This window comes from Felis catus, chromosome E2 (assembly GCF_018350175.1).
Source record: "Felis catus isolate Fca126 chromosome E2, F.catus_Fca126_mat1.0, whole genome shotgun sequence".
NCBI lineage: Eukaryota > Metazoa > Chordata > Mammalia > Carnivora > Felidae > Felis > Felis catus.
The window spans coordinates 8,401,387-8,422,789 of NC_058382.1; the positions used below are offsets into that span (position 1 = coordinate 8,401,387).

General features: G+C 59.1%; 3 protein-coding genes, 1 long non-coding RNA gene and 1 other non-coding gene across 8 annotated transcripts; 2 read left to right on the plus strand and 3 right to left on the minus strand.

Moving 5' to 3' along the window:
* The first annotated feature begins 2,677 nt into the window (after window positions 1-2,677).
* Window positions 2,678-13,093, plus strand: SLC17A7 (solute carrier family 17 member 7). The gene is made up of 12 exons (XM_023245257.2): window positions 2,678-2,803; window positions 6,814-7,066; window positions 8,246-8,364; window positions 8,651-8,765; window positions 8,844-8,931; window positions 9,087-9,173; window positions 9,264-9,406; window positions 10,070-10,219; window positions 10,391-10,523; window positions 10,992-11,102; window positions 11,323-11,450; window positions 11,687-13,093. The coding sequence occupies exons 1-12, from the start codon at window positions 2,742-2,744 to the stop codon at window positions 11,978-11,980; spliced, it is 1,683 nt and encodes a 560-aa protein (XP_023101025.1). The 5' UTR covers window positions 2,678-2,741; the 3' UTR covers window positions 11,981-13,093.
* On the minus strand, window positions 9,275-10,459 carry LOC123382238. The gene is made up of 2 exons (XR_006590293.1): window positions 10,331-10,459; window positions 9,275-9,584 (listed from the first exon to the last, which is right to left on the minus strand). It is a non-coding gene; the product is annotated as an uncharacterized LOC123382238 (long non-coding RNA).
* GFY (golgi associated olfactory signaling regulator) lies at window positions 12,683-17,293 on the minus strand. Of its 4 annotated transcripts, none has more exons than XM_045045930.1 (5): window positions 16,593-17,288; window positions 16,009-16,131; window positions 14,478-15,681; window positions 14,087-14,260; window positions 12,683-13,606 (listed from the first exon to the last, which is right to left on the minus strand). In XM_045045930.1, the coding sequence occupies exons 3-5, from the start codon at window positions 15,658-15,660 to the stop codon at window positions 13,407-13,409; spliced, it is 1,557 nt and encodes a 518-aa protein (XP_044901865.1). In that variant the 5' UTR covers window positions 15,661-15,681; window positions 16,009-16,131; window positions 16,593-17,288; the 3' UTR covers window positions 12,683-13,406. The 4 variants fall into 4 exon arrangements, with proteins under 4 accessions (XP_044901865.1, XP_044901864.1, XP_023101026.2 ...); XM_045045929.1 differs by having other exon boundaries at window positions 15,978-16,131; XM_023245258.2 differs by lacking the exon at window positions 16,009-16,131.
* A 30-nt stretch (window positions 17,294-17,323) lies between these two features.
* PTH2 (parathyroid hormone 2) lies at window positions 17,324-18,955 on the plus strand. The gene is made up of 3 exons (XM_003997510.5): window positions 17,324-17,983; window positions 18,087-18,214; window positions 18,737-18,955. The coding sequence occupies exons 2-3, from the start codon at window positions 18,090-18,092 to the stop codon at window positions 18,909-18,911; spliced, it is 300 nt and encodes a 99-aa protein (XP_003997559.1). The 5' UTR covers window positions 17,324-17,983; window positions 18,087-18,089; the 3' UTR covers window positions 18,912-18,955.
* Window positions 18,956-19,349: 394 nt separating this feature from the next.
* Window positions 19,350-19,456, minus strand: LOC111558175. The gene has a single exon (XR_002738762.1). It is a non-coding gene; the product is annotated as a U6 spliceosomal RNA (small nuclear RNA).
* Between the last annotated feature and the right edge of the window lie 1,947 nt (window positions 19,457-21,403).

The window sequence follows — 21,403 nt, forward strand, 5'->3', positions numbered from 1 at the left end:
GAGGGAGACACAGAATCCCAAGCAGGCTCCAGGCTCCGAGCTGTCAGCACAGAGCCCGTCGAGGGGCTCGAATTCACGAATTGTGAGATCGTGACCTGAGCTGAAGTCAGATGCTCAACCAGCTGAGCCACCCAGGCGCCCAAACCCAGGGAATTTCTAATTGCCCTCCCAGGGGGCCTTGCCCAAGTCCATTGGTGATCCGATGCATGCCATCATCTCCAGCCTCCCCTGCGTCTCGTCCTGGAACAGTGCTTCATGTCACAATCACACAAAACTGTGTCCCACTTTCCAACTCGGCAAGCACCGTTTCCTGTACCGCGGACACTCCCAAAGTCGTCCCTTTCAGTGAACTTTCTCTGGGAAGCTTTTCCAACTTCCAGCTGTCTCTGGTCTCCCCTGGCTGAGTTAGAATCCTCCTGTGGCAGTGGCAGTGTCTGGAACCAGTGTTACCTGGTTGTAGCTCCGCCCCTGTGGTGCGGTAACGCTTTACAATGAGCAGGAACTCAAAAAAGGAGTTCATGAACGAATGCTAACTCTCTCCTTCCATAGTGAGTCCTAAGAGGATAGGTAAACGGAGGGGCCTCAGTGGTAAACGTTGGAAGAACGGCGAGACCAGTGCGGTTGGAATGGAGTCAATGAGGTCGGGTGGCAAGGAGCAGATGGTGGGTGAGAAGGTGAAAAGGTAGCGGGGATGATCTCGGGTAGGGTCTGTTGGACCTGAAGGAGCGAGCGTGGGCTCCGGCGTCCACCAGAGGGCGCCTCGCAGCCTCAGGCTGTTGTCTCAAAACTACAACTCCCAGCGGCCCTCGGGGAGCGCGGCTCTTCTGAAGCGCACGGTGAGGTCCAGCGACCGCTGGGACTTGTAGTTAGCACGGGGACCCTCCGTGGGAGGCCGAAGAACTCTTTTTCAGGTCCCCAAAAAAGTGTGGAGCTGGGTCCTTTCCGCCTTCTTCGGTCTCCATGGTGACGGTTCCGGCGCAGGCCCGGGATTTGGCAGCGGCCGGGGCCCCCCTCCCACTGCCTCCTCTTCACCATCTGCTCCACCTTCACACCTGGCCCGGAGCCGCGGCCGCCGCCTCCGCACCCGGGCCGGGGATTCTGCCGCCACAGGGTGGCGCTGGTGGACGGCTCCGCGGGCTACTCCTCCCACAGACCCGGGAGTCCGGGTCTCCACCCCTCCTCCCTCAGATCCTGAGGTCCCGGCCCCCAAACCACCACCCCTTGCCAGGGATGCGGGGGGTTCTCAAACACTGGCAAAACTGTGAGCCCCAGGGACCCAATGGGACAAGGCGATAAACGGGAGGCCGCGGTGGGCAGTGGCTGCCGGGCCACCGGGTCAGTGGCGCCCGCCCGCCGCGCCGGCTGCTCCCTCCCAATCCACTTGAGGGCCTGTGCCACATCATGAAAATTTAATCCCAAACGCATTTGCGGCCCGACTCAGGGAGGCGGAGAGGAAAGGAGCACCCTCCCGGCGCTTGGATCTGGAAGTGGCCTCAGCATCGGGGAGAAGGGCTGGTCTGGAGAAAGGAGCAGGGGCAGGATCTGCCTGCGGGCCAGGGACCTAGAAATAGTCCGGGTTCAACCCCAAAGGGGCAGGGCTGGAAGTCAGAGATGGAGTAAGAGGGCGGGGACAGGTCCTAGCAGGAGGGGGCACAACTCAGGGGGCGGAGAAAGAACTCCGGGTGTGGGTGGGGACAGAACTCAGACGGACAGATTCCAGGGGAAAGGGGCAAAAATTAGGGCAGGGACAGATGTCTGGGGAGGGGACCGAACTCAGGGAGCGGGTAGAGAACTCGGGGGAGTGGGGACAGAACTCAAAGGGCGGGTTAGATTCCAGGCTGGGAGGGAATTATGGGGGTCGCAACTGGGAACTGGCATATAACCGTCAGGGGTTAGGAAACAGAGGATGCAGAAACCATGAGGGGCATGCGCCCCAGAGGGAAATAGAGATGGAAGGGGGTAGAATTTTGAAAAGGAAAGACGGAAACAGGTGGATGGAAGTCCAGAGGGAAGAAACTGGGTGTGGGGGAAGAACAAGAGGGGACAATGGGTGGATCGAAATGGGGAGTTGGAATTCAGGGGGAAAGAATTCTCTGAATGAGAAAGCACCCTCTGAATGAGGAAGTCGGAGCTGAGGGACGACGCGGGATGGGGGTGGAATTCGGGAGGCGGGATGTGGAATTGGAAGGCACAGAAACTCGGGGGATAGGGCTGGAGAATGAAACGTAGAAGATGGAACCGTAGGGGGCGAAAGCGCCAGGACGAAATTAGGGCGAACTAAAAAGGAGAGGGAAACCTCAGGTGGGCAAGAGAACTCGGGAGGAGAGAAAAGAGATAGAAGGAGCTGGGGGGAGGATGGAAACGGAGGGGGGGAGTAACTCCGGGAAGGGATAGAATTGGGGCGACGCAACCCGGAGGAGTGAGTTCAGAACCCAGAGGCGTGGTCTTGGAGTGAAAGGGGCAGGCGGAAAGGAGCCGGAGGGCTGCGGGAGGGGGCGGGACTAGAACACAAGAGGCGTGGTCTATCGAGGGTGGGCGGGGCATCGCCACCGCCCGCCCCGCCCCCGACGCTGAGTCCACTGACAGCCCCTAGGCAGCCGGCACACGCAGCCTCCTTCCCCCCGAGCGGAGCTGCGGGGCCGGCCGGGCCGGGGCGGACCCCGGGAACCCGGACGCGGCCGCCCGGGCCCGCGGGCGGGGGGATCGGCGGGGGGGGGGGACCGGCGGCAGGGGCAGCCACCATGGAGTTCCGTCAGGAGGAGTTTCGGAAGCTAGCGGGTCGCGCCCTCGGGAGGCTGCACCGGTGAGCGTGGTGAGGGTCCTGGGTGGGGAACAGCCCGAGGGTCCGAGGAGGACGCGCATTCCCACCTGGACAGAGACGGACAGTTGGACGAGCGATACCCGTGCATGGGGGTTCCACTCATCTGTTCTATTTTCTCCCTCCTCCAACAGTCCGCTCTCCCTGGTCCAGTCTCGTCCATCATCTCATTCATTTTTTCCGTGTCCCACCCCACCCCAGACTCTACCCTTTCCCCTGGGACTGCCTCTTTCCTTCTCTTTGGATCTCTGACCCCCTTCCTCACTTTTGGGTCTCTGTTCACTTATCTTCACTCTGCCTCCTTTCTTAGGACCTTGCCCCCTCTCTGAGTCTCTATTTCCCTTTATCTGCAAGTCTCTGTCCCCCCCTCTCTCTGAGTCTCTGGCCACTGGTCTCAGATCTCTATCAACCCCTCTCTCTGGGTCTCTGCTCCCCTCTCTTGGGGTCTCTGACCCTCTCCTTTTGGGTGTCTGTCCCCCTCTCTCTGGGTTTTTATCCCCTGCCCTGGGTGTCTCCATCTCCCTGTGTCTTTTTCAGTGTCCATCTCTCAGAGAGTTTAATCTGAAGCTAAAGCGGATTGGGGCGCATTGGTCCTTGTCCTTGGGGAGAGCTAAGCTGGGAGGAGAAGCCAGGGTATCCTGGGTCTCTGGGGGGGAAAGAAGTTGCAGGCCAAAAATTAGGCCCTGGGGTACGGTGGACTTCCCGAAGGATATAGACTAGAGCTAAGAAGGACTTTTCATCATCCAGGGAGATGACCCCAGTGACCTGGGTGTCCCCAGGACAGTCTGCTGGACACCTCCACCCAAATCTCTCACCCCCAACCCTAGCCCTGGCTCCAAGTCAGAGAAATTACTCAGCTGCGGAGAAGCCTAAAAATATCCGGCCACAGTGCGGGGAGGAGATGGCCTCATCAGGACCATGCCCCTGCTGCCATTCCCTCGGACCCTGTCCCCTTGGCCCTGACCCCGTCTTTAGTTGACCCTCAGTGCCTCTCCCTAGGCCATACAAGTCCTTCTCTAAGACTGAACACCGGTCCTCCTTGCTGTGGATCACTTCCTAGCTCCAAAGTTCCCCCACCCTCTAGTAACTGGAAAGATGGGAATAAGGCTGGACAGAAGGGAGGGGGCAGGAGGGTGGTGCAATGGGGGGCGGGGGAGCTGAGATAACCTCACCCCTTCTTTCCCCCATCTTCCAGCCCCTCCCCACCCTTTTTCTCGCCTCCTTTCACGAGTTTCTCAAAATACATCAGTGCGAAGTCAGGAGAGGGAGAGAGCCGTGCTGATGGAGGGGGCTGGAAGGAGGGTGGTGGTGGGAGGGATGTGTTGCTCAGGCCCCCTCCCTCAGCCCCTGCGTCTCAGCTTCTCGTGTGTGTCTGGGCTTCTCAGTCTGTCTGTGTCTTACCTTCACCTCCCTGAGCTGCCTCCTGAGCCTCTAGAGACCCCAGAGCTCAGAGCTGCCCCCAAGACAGTCACCAAGGAGCTGGAGTTTGAGAAGAGCTTTGCAGCTGAACCCTGGGCTTTACTTCGATGGCTGGGGAGAGGCAGAATGCCCTGTACTGGACGTAACACCCTGATTCCATTAAATCCTTTAGACGAAGCTGGGGAAACTGAGGCTCAGTTCGAAAAGGGGGGAAAAAAATCAATGGATTAATTACAAATGCCGTCATTCGAACCCAGACCAGCCCCTCCCAAGCCTGGGATGGAGGCTGCAGTTTCCTCGAGATGAGTGATCCTGGAGTGGGTGGGAACTCCCTCAGACCAGGAAACAGACGGTCACCCGGAGCGACTTGTGACAAGGACATGGCAGGGGGAGGGGAATGCAGGAGAGACAGGAGCCAAGGTGCCTCCTTTCTGAGAACCAGGCCTTGGATGGGGCGATGGCAGGGGCCAGGGAATGCTCAGAACCCGTCATCACACTCCGGTGTGTGACCTTGGACCTGCTACTTCTGCTTCCTGAACCTCAGTTTCCCTAGTTGTGCAATGGCAGGAGACTACCAAGGGTTAGGGAAGGGGACAGAGGCCTGCGAGAGCAGGGGAGCGGACAGAGAACCGGAGAGAAGCAAAGACAGAGACCCAGGGAGAGGGAGATTGTGACACCTTCTTCATTTTGGTGAACTGCTTCCTAAGCGCCGCATTCCGGGCACCCAGGAAGGGGAGGAGGACCTCCCTCCAGGCCCTCCCCCTCTCTGTTCTTGTCTTCTGGGAATCACTTGGGTCACTTCATCTCTGCACCCTGGTTCTCTTGTCCTGAGATGATCAGTATCACCTGGCAGTTCCCTCCTTGTAACTTCACATTCTACCCTGGTCCCCATTTTATAGATGTGGGATACTGACACCCCCCCTCCCCCCCCCCACCGCTGCAGCCCATTTAGAAAGCCTTGGTCAGGTATCTATCTAACACATTGGAGTATCCACAACGGGTATCAAGTTTCAGGGGCTGCAATCACATCCTGAGTTTCAGGGTCCAATAGCCTCTGATGGTAACCCGGGTCAAAGTCTACTCGCTATGGCTGGCAGGTTCTGATGCGGGGTGGGGGCAGTCTCTACCAGTCTGAGCTTACATTCTGGGGCATCTATTCCCCGCCCCCCCCCAATCTGGCTCTCTTTCCTGGTCCCTCCTGGGTACTGTCCACTCCCCCAGTCTCTTTCTCCTACCCCGTTTCTTAGCTGCCCCCCCCAACCTCCTTAAGTTCTAGGATGGGGAGGGTGGCTGTGTTCTCTCATCGCTTCCACCCGCCTCCCCCCAGACCGTCTGGCTGTTCTTTCCTCCCCCGTCCCAGTCTCCCTCGCCTCCATCTGTTCTAGCCCCTTCCTGGGATCCAGCCCGATCCCCTGGCTGCGTCCCCGCCTCAGAGAGGGGCCGCATCTCGCAAATCACGTCCCCAGCTTGTTTCGCCTCAGTCCCTTGGTCTCTCCATCTTTCTCTGCATCTATGTGTCCTCTCTTTCGGGTTGCTGTCCTTCTCCATCTCTGGGGTTCTGTCCCCTTCCCTCTCAGGGTCTCTGGTCTGTTCTCCCTTTTCTCTCTGGGTCTCTGTCTCTCCTTCTGTGTCCCTGACCCTCTTTGTTTCAGCCTCTGCCCACCCCCACCCCACCTCTGTCGCCCTCCTTTTGGACACCCTGTCTCAGGGCACCTCTCTTGCCCTGCAGCCTCTCTCTGGGTTTGAGGTGGTTCTCCAAACACCCTATCCATCATCACAGACTCAATTCCAGAACGGGCGGGGGCGAGAGCCACACTGGGGACTGAGCCAATCCCCCTACCAGGGCCATCTGTCCCTTGCCAGGACACCACCCGCCACTCCCCCTCCCTACCCCCTAGCAGACAGCCTGAACTCAAGGTTCCCCAGGGATGTCTGGCTGGGCTGCTGGATTCCAGGGACCCTGACTTCTCCCCACCCTCAGGGAATGGGCTTCCGGTGTCTGAAGGGAGTCAGCTGGATGTCAGCCCCACACCTGGGGCCTGGAAGCAGGGAAGGGCATGCCGCAGGGGGCAGGAGAGGAGGGGGTCGGTATATATAGCAGACGTGGCTGAGAAGCATCTGTTCTTTTGACACCTTTGCTGAAGCATCTCCTTAGCGCTTTTTGCTTCCTCAAATAGACTCATATCTGGAAGAGGGGGCTGGAGAATCTCTGGGCCTTAGGGTGGGGGCTGGGGGCACAGGTTCTTGGATCACGAAGCGTACTCTGGGGTCTAAAACTCCTGAGTCGAGAGATAACAGGGCTGGGGGAGAAGGAAACTGAGGACCCCCATATCTGAGTCTGCGAGAGAAGGGAGCTGGCAGTGTGAATTCATGGTCTGTGGGAGATGGAGAGAGGGGGGTCCAGATTCCTGGATGGGGGGGGGGGCGAAGGGAGTTAGGGCCGGACTCTTGGGGAAGGAGGGAGTGCGGGCTTAGAATCGTGGATCTTGAAAAGCAGGAGGTTTTGCACTGGACTCATGGGGAGGAGGGGGCCGGGGGCCTGGACTTACGAGTCTTTGATTCTCGCTGCCCCGCAGCCTTCTGGAGAAGCGGCAGGAAGGTTCAGAGACGCTAGAGCTGAGTGCGGACGGGCGCCCGGTGACGACGCAGACCCGGGACCCGCCGGTAGTGGACTGCACCTGTTTCGGTCTCCCTCGCCGCTACATTATCGCCATCATGAGCGGTCTGGGCTTCTGCATCAGCTTTGGGATCCGCTGCAACCTGGGCGTGGCCATCGTCTCCATGGTCAACAACAGCACGACCCACCGCGGGGGCCACGTGGTGGTGCAGGTAGTTCAGGGGCGTGCCCCGGCACGCCGGCCCACCTGGCCCTGCCCACGCCCCCTGCTGACGTCACGTTCGTCCACGAGCAATCCTGGCTCAGCCCCTTCCCACCGCAGCCAGAGTAGCCCCGCCCATCTGTGCGTCCCCTACGCCTCCCCTCTGCTCTAGGGGTCTCCTCTTCCTAAGCCCTGCCCCCAGTTAAATGAAGCTCCGCCCCTATTTTTCTCAGTGTAGACTTTGCGCCAGCATTGGGTTCCCTACGTGTTTTGCCCCTGCCCCATATTGGGCCTCCTAGCAACTTTGCTCCACCTGCCATCCATGCCTGTCACCAGTGTCACAACTTAATCCCAGCCCCGTGGCAGGCTCCACCCTGAGTTTTGATCCTGGCGTTTCTGAAGTTCAGTTGCTGCTAAATCCCACTTCGTTGAGTCCGGCCCTTACCTAAAGCCCGCTTCATCTCAGACTTCCTCCCTATTTAAAAAAAAAAAAAATTCTAAAAAAAAACCATTTATTTTGAGAGACAGAGCATGGGTGGGTGAGGGGCAGAGAGAGAGAGAGAGAGACATACCGAATCCGAAGCAGGCTCCAGGCTCTGAGCACAGAGCCTGATATGGGGCTCGAACCCACGAACCGTGAGATCATGACCTGAGCCAAAGTCAGACCTTTACCAGACAGAGCCACCCAGGCGCCCCAGACATCCTTCCTATTTTAATTCCGGTGTAGATCGTGCCCGTGCCCTAGGAAAAACTCCTGATTTAGGCATTGGCCTGCCTGCCTCGCCTCTTGCTCCCTTCCAGTCAGGCCGCCCCTTTGGCTACTTCCGGTCCCTGGCCAGACCCCACCCAGTCACTCCGCAAACAGTTCGTAGGTTGGTTAAGAGGCGTAAGTGGAGAAAGAGTCCCCACCCCATTTATGCGCCCCTAGACAGTCAAAGCCGGGGCACTGAGACAGCGAAGGCTTCTAGGCAGCAGCAGGCCCCGTTGCTAGGGCAGAGCAGCCCCCTGGAAGCCTACCCTGAGCAGAGTTGGGAGGAGGACGGCTTGAATTCTGATTGGCAGGTGTTTTGGCGCGAGAGGGGAATCCCTGTTGCTGATTGGCTGAGGGACTAAATCTGTCTGTGCTGATTGGTGGAGGGGCAGAGCCTGGGGGCGGAACAGCTCGTTTGACGTGCCTTTTGGCCCGCAGAAAGCTCAATTTAACTGGGATCCAGAGACTGTTGGCCTCATACACGGCTCCTTTTTCTGGGGCTACATTGTCACCCAGATTCCCGGAGGATTTATTTGCCAGAAATTCGCAGCCAACAGGTACAGGGCTGGGGTCTCGAAGTGGGCGGGAACTACAGTTGTGTGGGTGGATTTAGTGGGTGTGGCCTGGCATTTAGGGGCTGACGGGGGGGGAATGGGAGGAGCCTGCGTTAGGGGCGGGGTCTTGGAGGAAGGCGGGGCTTGCGATTGTGGAAGGTGAGACAGAGGTGGGAGCCGGGGGTCTTGGAGAACACAAGGCCTGGCCCGCCGTGGGCAGAAACAGCAGAATCCTAGCTTCGGCGGGAGAGCTGGACCCTATTCTCGTACTACGGACTCTTCCCACCAGGGTTTTCGGCTTTGCTATTGTGGCTACATCCACTCTAAACATGCTGATCCCCTCGGCTGCCCGAGTCCACTATGGCTGTGTCATCTTCGTGAGGATCCTGCAGGGGTTGGTAGAGGTAAAGCCCTGCTCCACATGACCCTGCGCCTGTTCTGACTCCGCCTCTTCTCGTTGACTTTGGTTTTCTCCTTCCTAGGGGGTCACGTACCCCGCCTGCCACGGGATCTGGAGCAAATGGGCCCCGCCCCTAGAGCGGAGTCGCTTGGCAACAACAGCCTTCTGCGGTGAGAGGAAGGGGCTGGGATCCAGACTTGCGGGTCTGAGGGAGGAGGGGCTGTGGCCTGTACTTCTGTGTCCCAGAAAAGCAGGGGCTGGAAGTCCACATTCCCGGATCTGAGGATAGATGAGCCTCTTCTACATGTTGCACCCTCCCCCTTAGGTTCCTATGCTGGGGCGGTGGTCGCGATGCCTCTCGCCGGGGTCCTGGTGCAGTACTCAGGATGGAGCTCTGTGTTCTACGTCTACGGTGAGGGTCCGGAGCCTGGGTCCGGGTGGCGCTGGGGCGGAGCGAGGCCGGTCATCGCCTCGCTTCCGTCCCCCTCCTGACCCCCCCCAGGCAGCTTCGGGATCTTTTGGTACCTGTTCTGGCTGCTCGTCTCCTACGAGTCCCCGGCTCTGCACCCCAGCATTTCGGAAGAGGAGCGCAAGTACATCGAGGACGCCATCGGCGAGAGCGCCAAACTCATGAACCCGGTCACGGTCCGGGCCCAAGCCTGATGGGGCGGGGGAGCGGTGGGGCAAGAAGAGATATCCAGGCAGGGAGGCAGGAGAAAAGGGGGCTTCGAACCTGCACGGAGTGTAGAGTGTAGATCGTGTTGGGTTGCTGTAGACTCTCAGAGGAGACAGGATGGGGACGCACAGTGGGCGGGGCTAGAACCTAGGAGGCGGGGTTAAAGCCCGGGGAAGAAAGGATCAGCAGGTGCTGAGGGCAGGGCTAGGTTGCTAGGTGGACAGAACCAGTATGAGACGTAGTTAAACCGGCAGAGGCGGGATTCGAGTGTGGGGGGTGGGTTGCTTAGACGGGTGAGTGAGGCTAGAATTAGGGGGCATAATGGAAACGGAAAGAGACTCCTGGGCTCACATTTATGGGTCCCTGAGGGTCATCATGGGGTCCGCACACCTGCGAACCTGAGGGACACCGTACAGTCGGGACGCCTGCATCTCTGAAGTGTCACTGTGAGGCTAGGATGCCAAGGTCCCCACAGGGACGTGGTCAAGCTGGTGCCCCTGCGTCCCCAGAGGTTTTAGTGAAGTCGGGAGACCTGGGTCTCTGTGGGACTATAATAGGGTCCCTGAAGGGACACGGAGAGCTCCCAGCCCCGGTCTCGATCTTAGCGGCCGCTCTTCTCCCCCCACCCCCAGAAGTTTAACACACCCTGGCGGCGCTTCTTTACTTCCATGCCAGTCTACGCCATCATCGTGGCTAACTTCTGCCGCAGTTGGACGTTCTACCTGCTCCTTATCTCCCAGCCCGCCTACTTCGAAGAGGTGTTCGGCTTCGAGATCAGCAAGGTTGGGCCCAGGAGGGGAAAGCAGGGGGCGCAGCGGGGGGAGATGAAGCAACCGGGCCCGGATCCCAAGAGGTTGGAACGAGGGACAGGAAGGAGCCAGTGGTGCACTGACCGGGTGGAGATGTCCGGCCAGCAGCCCCTGAGCCCTCGCTCTGTGCGCTCGCTGGTGCAGGTGGGCCTGGTGTCAGCGTTGCCCCATCTGGTCATGACCATCATCGTGCCCATCGGCGGCCAGATCGCGGACTTCCTGAGGAGCCGCCGCATCATGTCCACGACTAACGTGCGCAAGTTGATGAACTGTGGAGGTGAGTGGGGCGGGGCCCCGAGCCGGGTCTGGGACCCCCCCTGGGCGGGGCGGAACCAGGTGAGGGTGGAGGTGGGGCCAGGGGCGTGTCCAAAAAGTCCCGGCGCGGGCGAAGGAGGGCGTGGATGGAACGGAACCCCTGGCTGCAGTCTCAGGGCCCACCTGGTGGCAGGGGCTGGCGCGTGTGACTATGCAGGGGCCTGGAGCTGAGTCTTTAGGGCGTGGCCTAGTCGGGGCGTGGGGCCACGGAGGACCCAGCTGGGGCGGGGGGTGCTGGCCCCCGTGCACCTGGTTGAGGACCAGGGAGGTGAGGGTTTGGTTAGGGCGGGCGCGGACGGAATGAGGGACGAGGCGGGCTGCACAAAGCCAGGGACCGGCATGGAGGCGGCCGGACTGGGGCGGGAACAGGCTGGAGAGGCGGTGTGGGGAGGCCGGGGCTCAGATGAGACGGCCCTCCGGCCCTCCGTAGGCTTCGGCATGGAAGCCACGCTGCTGCTGGTGGTCGGCTACTCGCACTCCAAGGGCGTGGCCATCTCCTTCCTGGTCCTCGCCGTGGGCTTCAGCGGCTTCGCCATCTCTGGTGAGAACCGCGGATCCGCAGCTTGGCGGACTCTGGACAGCTCTGTAGGGAACTCACTGGCTCAGGATAGGGGACCTTCCAGCCTCGCAAAAGGTGGTCTGGAAAGAGCCGGGGGGGGGGGCGGGGGGGGGGAGGGGGACGTGGGGGGGGCGGCTCAGTAGGAGTCCCTCTGAGTGAGATTCACTGAGTCAGAGTGACGCCTTCTGGCTTGCCTCGCCAGGGTTCAACGTGAACCACCTGGACATCGCCCCGCGCTATGCCAGCATCCTCATGGGCATCTCCAACGGCGTGGGCACGTTGTCAGGCATGGTGTGCCCCATCATCGTGGGTGCCATGACTAAGCACAAGGTCCGTGCACTGGCCCTGACCCACTCGCCCTCCGGGTTTGTGTATGGCACCTTCCTGACGTGCGACAACCTCTCTGGGCTCCATTCCCTGCCCTCTCCTGGGTCTTTCCGCTTCTCTGGATCTCTGTCTCCCTTTCTCTGCCCGTCCCGCCCCCCCCCCCCCGCCTTCTCTCTCCCCCTCCTGTTTCTCTGTCCTCTGACCTCACCTCTCCATTGTCACACACCCCCCCCCCCCAGACTCGGGAAGAGTGGCAGTACGTATTCCTAATCGCCTCCCTGGTGCACTATGGGGGTGTCATCTTCTACGGGGTCTTCGCTTCTGGAGAGAAGCAGCCGTGGGCGGAGCCTGAGGAGATGAGCGAAGAGAAGTGTGGCTTCGTTGGCCACGACCAGCTGGCTGGCAGTGACGAAAGCGAAATGGAGGATGAGGCTGAACCCCCCGGGGCACCCCCTGCTCCCCCTCCTTCCTATGGGGCCACACACAGCACAGTTCAGCCCCCAAGACCCCCACCCCCTGTCCGGGACTACTGACCATGTGCCTCCCACTGAATGGCAGTTTCCAGGACCTCCATTCCACACGTCACTGGCCGGAGTGACTGTCAAGGAACCCCAGTCCTCTCTGTCCTGCTGCAGGCCTAAGAAGCACTCGCCCTCTTCCCCAGTGCTGTCAAATCCTCTTCCCCTCCCAATTGCCTCTCAGGGGTAGTGAAGCTGCAGACTGGCAGTTTCAAGGATACCCAAATTCCCCTAAAGGTTTCCTTCTCCACTTGTTCTGCCTCAGTGGTTTCAAATCTCTCCTTTCAGGGCTTTATTTGAATGGACAGTTCAATCTTTGACTCTCTCTTGTGGTTTTGAGGCACCCTCCCCACCACCTTCTCTTGAACCCCTGGGACTCTCTCGGGTTAAGCCCTGAGATTACTCAGCCTTCCTCTCCTTTCGGAAAAACTGAAGATCTTCCTCTAGAAGTTCCCAACCTCTCCCGGTTCCATTTTGCATTTTCCAGGTTGGGTTAACCAGTCGCCCATCCCCGCCATTCTAGGGATTGATTCTCACCAGCGTTTCTGAGGGAAAATGGCGGTTTCAAGCCCCCCTCCCCCCTTCACCCCCTCCCTCCACCAGCAGGTTCTGCTGAAGCACCAAATTCCCCAAGACCTCCCTAGCTTAGCACAATGTCTAGGGAAACAAGATGGCGGTTTTAACACTATGCCTCTCTCCACCCCCATGCACTTTTTCTGACACGTTTTCAGGTCTAAATAGTGGCTGCTCAAGTCCATCCACTCAACGGTGTGAAGCCACCATCACTGAACTTCCCCATGGTGGTTTCAAGATGCCCCTCTTCCCCCAGTTCCTTGCACTTTATTCTCCTGGGTGGTTTCAAACTACCCTCATTTTCTCAGTGGCCATTTGTTGTGTCCCTCAGGGGCTAAATGACTCAGAACCTGGGATCCTTCCCCTCTCAGACTCCCCTCTTTCGGCTTAGAATTTGGGGAACCTATGCAGGAGAAGTCACAGAATCCCAGGAAACGGAATGGGGCTGGGGGAGAGGGGTGTTTTTCCCCGGAGCAGGGTTGTGTCTTTGTGTCTGTCTCTGTGACTGTGAATCCTGCCCTGCCCCACTCCCAATAAAATGCTTTGGTGTTCACACTCAGTCGTCCTTGGCCTTGGCAGTCACAGGAGTCTGGGCCCCCAGCTCCCTCCTCTCTCAGACCCGGTATCCTAGGGTCCCAGCCCCCTCCTCTCCCAGGACTCAGGCCAGAGCACGTGTCTAGCTTTGGGAACAGTCGATTTATTCGGCCGCACTCAAGACGGTGTTCTCCGGTCACAGCGAAAGCTTCTCTGTGGGTGGGACTTCCTATCCAGGAGGACTACTAGGTAGCAAAGCATGCCAGGAGGTCAGGACCTCTGGGTCCTTCCTCGGCCTGGGGATGGCGCAGGTCTGGCGGGACGCGAGCGGGGCTCACACGAAGTTGTTGGGGAGCGTGGCGGGGGAGAGCGGCTCCAGGCTCTGGGGGCGCCTCCCGCAGGGCGGCGGGGGCAGCTTGGGCGGCAGCGGGGGGGTGGGCGGCGGCTGTTTGGTGGCGATGTGTGAAGGGACCCAGGCATCCGGCGCGTAAAAGTAGAGGTCGTAGGGGTCCTTCGGGGCTTCCAAATGCATAACTGTGGGAGCGAAGGGGCGAAGTCATCCCCAGGCAGACAAGGGGCCTGTCCCCTCACTGTGCCGCGGGCCAGTGAGAAGGCGGGAGAGAGGATTACGACTGTTCTTTAGAACCGGGTTTTCAAGTTAAAGGGCGGGCGCCCCATTCCCCAAATGGAAGAGGAGGCGTGGCATCCGCGTAGCAGGGGCGGGGCCCGCAGTGGGGGGGGGCGGGGAATGCGGGGCTCCGGCCCCGCCCAGGGAGGGGGAAGAGGCGGGGCTTGTAGGGACCCTTGGCTCCCAGCCCACAGCAATTCCCAGCTGGGCTGGGGGCGGCGCTGGACGTGTGTGTGTGTGTGTGTGTGTGTGTGTAATTTCGGAGAATTGGGGGCAGGATCATGGAGAGGGGTCGGGGCTTCTATGGATCTAGGATGGAGGACCTGTACTTTTTGGCAGGCGAAACCAGGTTAAGGGAGCGTGCCTTCGCTGTAAGGGTCGCTCACCCGGTTCATCTCCGTCGTTTGGAAGCCGGTGATGTGCGAAGGGCCGGTGTCGAGCCGCCCGGCGGTAGAGACACCACAGCAGCAGGAAAATGCCGATCAGCAGGCCGATCCCGGCGAGGAATAGGCAGAGGGCCCCTCCCGCCGCGCCCCGGGGGCGCCCCACCAGGGTCACGCCTGAAGGACGAGGGGCCAGGAATTGAGCAATCTAAACCCCTAGCCCCCTTCTTCCTGAGACCCCCCTCTTTCCTCAGTCCCAACATACCCGTCCTCAGCACCCTCCCGCCTTAAACTTAGGAGCCAGGTCCCCAGCCCGACCTCTCCGAGACCCAGGAGTCCCGGCCTCCAGCCCCTTCTTCCCTCGGACCCAGGAGTCCGGGTCCTGGCCCCTCACCGGTCTCCTCCACTCGTTCCACCACGATGATAGTGTTGACTCTCTCACCTCGGCTGCGCCGCTGGGGGACCCGCGGAGTGGCAGGGGCCAACTGACTGGGGGACCCTGGAGGAGCAGGGGGGCCCGCAATCCGGGCTGAGGGAAGAAGGGCGTCGGGCCCTTTAGGGCTAGAGTCCTGGGAGGCCTTCAACTCAACTGTTCCAGGAGACTCTGAGGTGGGCAATTTAAGGGAGTCAGGCTGGGTGACTGCAGGGGTTTCTGCTTTGGGATTCAGGGGCAGCTCATTTAGGGCAGCTGTTGCTTCGTCCTTGAAAGGTGTAGTGGTTTCTGAGTGAAGACTGGCGGAGATCTCAGGGTCCGAGGTCATGGGGTTGTCTGTTGCATCTTGGTAGTGGGTTGTGGGGGATTCTGTCTGGGGAATTTCAGTGGGGTTGGGGTTGCTGGTTACATGGGATTCTGGGTGGGGGCTTTCAGTAGAGTCAGGATACAGGGTCTGGAGGAATTCAGAGTGGGGGGTTTCAGTGGTGTCAGGGTTTGGGGCTTCTGGAGTTTTGGGGTGAAGGCTCTTGGTGGGGTCAGGATTTGGCGTCTCAGGGACTTCTGCACGTGAGACTTCGATGGAGTTAAGTTTGGGAATCGCTGGGGATTCTTGGTGTGGAGTTTGTGTAGGGTCAGGGTTTGGGGTTTCAGGAAATTCTGGGTGTGAAGTTTTGGAGGGACTAGGTTTGAGGGTCTCAGGAGATTCTGGGTGTGGGATATCAGTTGGGTCAGGTTTGGGGGCCGCAGAAGGTTCTGGATGTGTTATTTTGGAGGGGTTAATTTGGGGGGTCTCCAGGGAGTCTGATATTGAGGTATTGAGTGAGTTAGATGTAGGAGTCTCAGGAGACTCTGGGTGTGGGCTCTCTTGGAGGTCATGGTTGGGAGTCTCAGGGAAGTCAGGGCGGGAGGGTTCAGGGGAAACTGCATGAGGTATTTTGGAGGGCTCAGGATAAGTAGCCACGGGGGAATCTGGGTTAGGCTGGTCTCCAGTGGAATTCTCAGAAGCAGGAGGGGAGGTCTGAGAAGGGTGGCCCATCTCAGGGAGGTCGGAGCCTCTAAGCGGTGAGGCCGAAGGGTCAGCCTTGGAACCCAGCCTGGCGAGGAGGAAGATGAGGACGAAGAGGATGGGGCAGAGGGATTTCATGGCTCTGGGAGACGCCTATAGCTGCGGGGAAGCAGGAAGGAAGGGGTTAAAGTTGGAAGCCTCCTGGGACCCCCCCGCTCCCGCCCCTGCCTGGAGGCCACGCCCACTGGTCCCCAGGTGGGCCGTGATCCCGCCCAGCTCCGCGCCAGGGAAAGGAGGACCTAACTGCAAAGCCCTGAAGGCTGTGCAGTAGCTCAGGGAGACTGAGGCGCGGGGCTTCTTGGGAGTCGTAGTTAATTTCCTTATGTCTTTCCCCGAGGCAGGGGGTGGGGGGCAGGGAAATTGGGAAAGAATGACACCTCTCCAAGCCCTCACACCTCCTCAACTTCTATTTCAGAGGATGTAGACCTCCAAGGAGATGCAGGATCCCTTCCTCTCTGAGGGCTCCAGGGACACCATCAGGGCACAGTTGTTTACGCCAAAGCAGGCTCAGAAGGAATGGCTGGGGGTTGGGGGCCCGAATGCCTGGATCTGAGGGAGAAGGGAGATTCCTAGGATCTGGGGGAGAAGGTTGCTGGGGGTTCAGACTCCCTGTTTCCAGAGGGTGGAGGGCACTGTGGGTCTAAATTCCTGGTTCTTTAGAGAGAAGAGGCCTGAAGGTTCACACGCCTAGAATTTTGAAGGGGGGGGGGAGGCTGGATAACGGGGGAGAAAGGAAACAGGAGTATCGAACTCTAGGGGACTTGGAACTCGGAGTCCGAGTCTTGGGTCCTCCACAGATAGGCGTGGAGGGTTCTGGATTCCTTAGCCTTCAAGAGGGGAGAGCTGTGGGGCAGGACTCCTCTAGTCCCTCTGTTTATTGACGATGGAGCTGAGATCCCAGACTCTCAGGACTGGTCTGAGGCAGAGACACCTAGGTCTGTGCCCAGTGGGAGGTGGAGGCGGCAGATACCTGGATAGGACAGGGTCACTTGGGGCCTGGGGTCTCTTACCTGCTCAGTGGGGTCCAAGATAACAGCAGGTGAGCAGAGCTGGATGCAGAGATGGGTGAATGTTGCAGAATGGCTCTGGGCGGGGCAGCAGGAGGTAGGGTCCCAGGGGCGCAGATGACGCACCTGACCCCCTCCCTGGGGAGCCTGGGAGCCTGGCGACAGGCTTGTTCTCTTAAAGGGACAGAGATAAAGAACATTGTTTCTGGAATGGGGAAGGGAGTTAGGGACTGGATCATCTATCCGGTGGAGGGATGTAGCCCAACCAAGCTATCTTTTCTTTGAAACCAGGCGTCCAGGCCATCTTGTGTCTCCTACATGCGAACCCAAGAGCCTAGGTCCCTGGTGCCCTTTTACTTCAAGACCCAGGAGTCTGGGTCTTCAGGTCCCTCCCCTCAGATCCAGGAATCCAGGTTCCCAGGCCCCTCCTGCCTGGGAGAACTAGGAGTCCAGGTTCCCATGTCTTGCCATTCAGATACCCAAAGGGCGTCAGCCAACTTCCCAACCTTGGCCTACCTCCCCACTGTGTAGAAAGCACACTCTTAAGAGCCAGTGTGAGAGGACTGGGCCTTTACAGCACCCCCAAACTCCTCCCCAAGAAGGCTTAAACCGATGCACGGGGTCACTCTTGTGTCTTTCCCCTCTTTGCGGTTTTTCTGACTCCTGATTTTGCTCATCATTTTACCAGCCTTCCCCCCCCCCCGCCCCCCCGCCCCATACCCTTTGCCTTCTTCTGCCTTCCCTTCCCTGCCCTCTATCTCTCACTCTATCTTTCTGGTTCTCTCCCGCCCGGATTCATCTGTGGGCATCCCTGTCCGGGCTGGCTGTCCTTCCATCTCCTGTCGTTCTCAGAGCCTCCTCCCTCCACCCTCCATCTCTAGCTGGCTCTTTGTCTTCTTCCCTGTTCCCCCTTTCTTTCCTTCTTCCTCTGTTGCTCCCTTTCCTCCTCTCTGTCCTTTCCTCTGTCACTCTGTCTTTGTCCTTCCATCTCATGGTTACTTCATCTACGTGTCTCTGCTTCTCTCCATCAGTCCCTCTTCTGTTGCTTTCCCTGTCTCTTTCTCTGTGTCTCTGGCTTCTGCTCTGATGGTCCCTCTGCTGGTCTCTATTTTTATCCCTGTGACACACCTCCCGTGTCCACTTCTCTGTCTGTCTGTCTCTCCCCCTCCTGCTTCCCCTCGGGTCCCAGCTCCTGGTCCCAATTAGTTGGTGGCTGCCAAGGCAGAGGCAGGGCCCCCACTCCTGGCTCCTCATTACCGCTGGCGGCTCCTAATGAGCCTGGTGGAGGGGCTGACCCTGCGCCCCCAGCCCCCTGGTCTGCGTCACTGCCCGCTGCGGGGGCTGTGGAGGCGATATAAGGGGGCTGAAGCCTCGCTGTCCGAGCCCACTGCGCGGTATCGGGCCCTGCAACCGGGCGCAGGAGGTGGGTGGGTGGTGGGGTCCGGGGTTCTGGGCCAGGACGTGGGCCTCACTGAGCTCTTCCGTGTCTTTCCACAGGTGATGGAGACCCGCCAGGTGCCCAGGAGCCCCCGAGTGCGGCTGCTGCTGCTGCTGATTCTGCTGCTTGTGCCCTGGGGCGACCACACCGCCTCAGGAGTCGCCCTGCCCCCTGCGGGGGTCCTCAGGTACCTGCGTCGCCCCGACTTCCGACTCCCAGGGAGGGGCGGGGGTTCCGAGAGGTGGGAATAGACCCAAAGAGAAAGGCGCACAGAGACTCTAGAGAGAGGAGGACAAGAGACTAGGGGTGGAGAGAGGTGGAGTGTGGACAGGGAATCAGCCCGAGAAAGAGATACAAGAAGATTCAGAGAATGGCGTTGGGAGATTTGAAAGGAGTCCAACAAGCAGCGGCGGATTCGTTGCTTGAGCAAAGTTTACTGGGTTCTCAGTGTGTGCCAGGTCGTGCGCTGAGCGCTGGGGGTGGACACATGCATCAGACTCGGTCTCCGTACTCAGGAAGCTTCGAGCCCGGTGAGCAGAGAGACAGAGACCCACACAGAGAGAGACGGGGGACTGAGGACAGACAGCGAGCCACTCCACAGGACGGTGCAGGGACAGGGCTTCGAATTAGACCGCGGGGGGCGGGGGTACAGGCGGCGGCTGGCGGGGGCCTGGACCCGCGGTAACCGCATCTCTTGGTCTCCTGGCAGCCTCCGCCCCCCCGGGCGGGCCCGGGAGGGCCCCGCCACCCCGCTGTCGCGGCGGAGCCTGGCGTTGGCTGACGACGCGGCCTTCCGGGAGCGCGCGCGGCTGCTGGCCGCCCTCGAGCGCCGCCACTGGCTGAACTCGTACATGCACAAGCTGCTGGTGCTGGACGCGCCCTGAGCGCGGTGCCCGCCCAACCTCAATAAAGATCCTCCCGAAAGCCTCGGGTCTGCGCCTCCTTCCTGCGCCCTCCGTGTGCTCGCGCGGGGCCTGGGGGCGGGGCTTGCGTCGCTGCTCCAGCGGCCCTCTTCCCCGGTTCACTCTCTCTTTGCTCTCCCCACTTTTTTTGTTTGTTTGTTTTTTTATATCATCTTCTAACCACCCATAGTCCCTCTCCCTCTGGATTTCTGCTCTGCCCTCCCTCCATGCCCCAGCTCTGTCCCCTCCTCTCTGTGCCTCTGTCTCTCCCCACCCACGGGTCTCTGTCCTCCTCCCTGGGTTTCTGTCCCTTTCTGTTTCCCTCTGAGCCTCTGCCCTCTTCTCTTATCTAGGCCTCTGTCACTCTCTGGGTATCAGTTCGCCTTCTCTGAGTCTCTGTACTTCTGTCTGTCTTTTTTTTTTTTAATGGAACGCTTCACGAATTTGCGTGTCACCCTTGCGCAGGGGCCATGCTAATCTTCTCTGTATCGTTCCAATTTTAGTATATGTGCTGCCGAAGCGAGCACATGTCTCTTTTCACCCTCCTGGCTTGCTAACCCTTTGCCTCCTCTCTCTACTCTTCTTTCTGCTTCTAAAACTCTTCCTTCCATTCTAAATCACTTTCTTTTTTCTCTGCCTGATTCCCTCATGTCTTTTCTTTCCTCTGTTGTTTCCGTCTCACCTTCTTCCAGTTCTCATTTTCTCCTTATTTCCGCTCTCCCATCACCTCCTGACTTCTGTTTGGGCGCAGTGGAAAGATCGGGGGCTCTGGTGTGAAGAGGTACCTGCCATTCAAGACCTAGTTCCCCCAAACCTAGCTGTGTGGTATGGGAAGGACCGCTTAATCTCAGCCTTTCCCCCCCTCATCTGAGGATTAATCCAGATACACCATGAGAAAACATCACAGCACCCGCGAAGCAAAGCGCTTTTGTTGGAGACGGGTTTCTGCCTCTCTAGCAGCAGCTTCCCGAAGTTTGTTCAGGGTTTTCTGACTGCGCCCTTCCCGGGAGATCACCAGGGCGCCACGCTGGGGCCGGAGGAGAGAGCAGAGGGTACCAGGCGTGAGGCTCCACAGGCACAGGGTGCGGGCTCAGGTGAAGCGAAGCAGCAGCCAATCACAATCTGTCTCTGTTTCTATCTCTGTTCCCGTCTCTCTCACCGGCGGCTTGGCCAACCCTTCATCCCAACCCTCAATGGTAACCATGGCAACCTACTCTTTCAGCTGCACTGAAGGCTCTGAGGCGCGTCCCGGGGGCGCGGCTCGTGCGGACCGCGCGTTGATTGGCCTACACAAGAGGGCGGGGCTGGGAGCGTGGGCTCGCGGGGAAGGGGGCGGGGCTGGCGCTTGGTAACTGGCAAGCTCTCCTGCAATTTATTTCTGGGAGGCGGACCGCGCCCTAATTGGCCCTTAGACTGCAGGGGTGGGGCTGCTTCTCTGATTCAGAAATACTGAATAATGAATGAATAACTATACTCCTCAACACCAACCCGGGTTGGCCAAATTTCACAAATAAGACTCTAAAAGTCAAGAGTAATTCCCCCAAGTTATCAGCGACAGTAAAGGACAGAAGGGTAACTGGAACCCAAATCTGTAAAGTCTAGACCTTTCCATAACTCTCATGGAGAAATGGGATTAAAGTTATGTGCAGTTACCATATGCCGGGCACTCCTGTAAATATTGCACCCGCATTGGCTCTTTGAAACTCACAACCCTGGGAGGAGCCTTACAGGCTTTCGGCTGGAGGGCCTGGTGGTTGGGTCTTGGCCTGCGCTCCTTCCATACCTTACTTCTTCTCTAGATGTCTTGACTAGCGTTTGAGGCTTTTCATGAAATGGTGCCTGGAAGTCTTCCCCTCTCCCCTCTCTTATCCCCAGGAAATTTCAGCAATTCCCCCAAATGTCAATCACCATCCACAGGGAATAACACCTACACCCCCATCTCCAGACTGTGGGCTCAAGGCTGAGGGCTCCAGCCACATCTTGGAACCCTGACACTCACCCCATCCCACAGGGGCTGGGTGTTCCCCCAAACCCACTCCCCCTCCTGGGTTCCTGTTTTGGAGATGCTTCACTGTCTACCAGTCACTGGGTCAGACCCTCGTGCTGTCCTTGCCCTTTCCTTTTTCATCCTCCTTCACAGCCATCAGTCTGTCTCCATCCTTCCCACTCTGCCTCTCTGCCCTTCCCCTTCTTTCCATCCACATCCCCAGTGCAGCTCAGGCTTCGTCCTCTGCCACCTGGACCACGGCTCTAGCCTTCTCCCCACCTCCTGCCTCCAGCCTCACTTCGTATTCATCCCGTGCAGGATCGAAGCTCTGTCCCCCACCCATCATTGATTCTGCCCTTTCCCTGCTCACAGCCCTTTCTTGGGCACTTGGGATGGTGTTCAAAACCCTTCATGGGCTCTTGCCTCTCTCTCTCTCTCCTCACCACCTCTGTAGCTTCTTTCCTGGCTCCAAATCCCCCCCCCCTTT

Excerpts from the sequence above, each read along its gene's own strand:
- SLC17A7 (XM_023245257.2), top strand. The coding sequence starts at position 2,742 with ATGGAGTTCCGTCAGGAGGAGTTTCGGAAGCTAGCGGGTCGCGCCCTC. Across the intron at positions 8,766-8,843 it reads TCCTGCAGGGGTTGGTAGAG|GGGGTCACGTACCCCGCCTG; the intron begins GTAAAGCCCTGC and ends TCTCCTTCCTAG. Across the intron at positions 9,407-10,069 it reads AACTCATGAACCCGGTCACG|AAGTTTAACACACCCTGGCG; the intron begins GTCCGGGCCCAA and ends CCCCACCCCCAG.
- GFY (XM_023245258.2), bottom strand. The coding sequence starts at position 15,660 with ATGAAATCCCTCTGCCCCATCCTCTTCGTCCTCATCTTCCTCCTCGCC. Across the intron at positions 14,261-14,477 it reads GGAACGAGTGGAGGAGACCG|GCGTGACCCTGGTGGGGCGC; the intron begins GTGAGGGGCCAG and ends CTCGTCCTTCAG. Across the intron at positions 13,607-14,086 it reads AAACGACGGAGATGAACCGG|TTATGCATTTGGAAGCCCCG; the intron begins GTGAGCGACCCT and ends TCGCTCCCACAG.
- PTH2 (XM_003997510.5), top strand. The coding sequence starts at position 18,090 with ATGGAGACCCGCCAGGTGCCCAGGAGCCCCCGAGTGCGGCTGCTGCTG. Across the intron at positions 18,215-18,736 it reads CCCCCTGCGGGGGTCCTCAG|CCTCCGCCCCCCCGGGCGGG; the intron begins GTACCTGCGTCG and ends GTCTCCTGGCAG.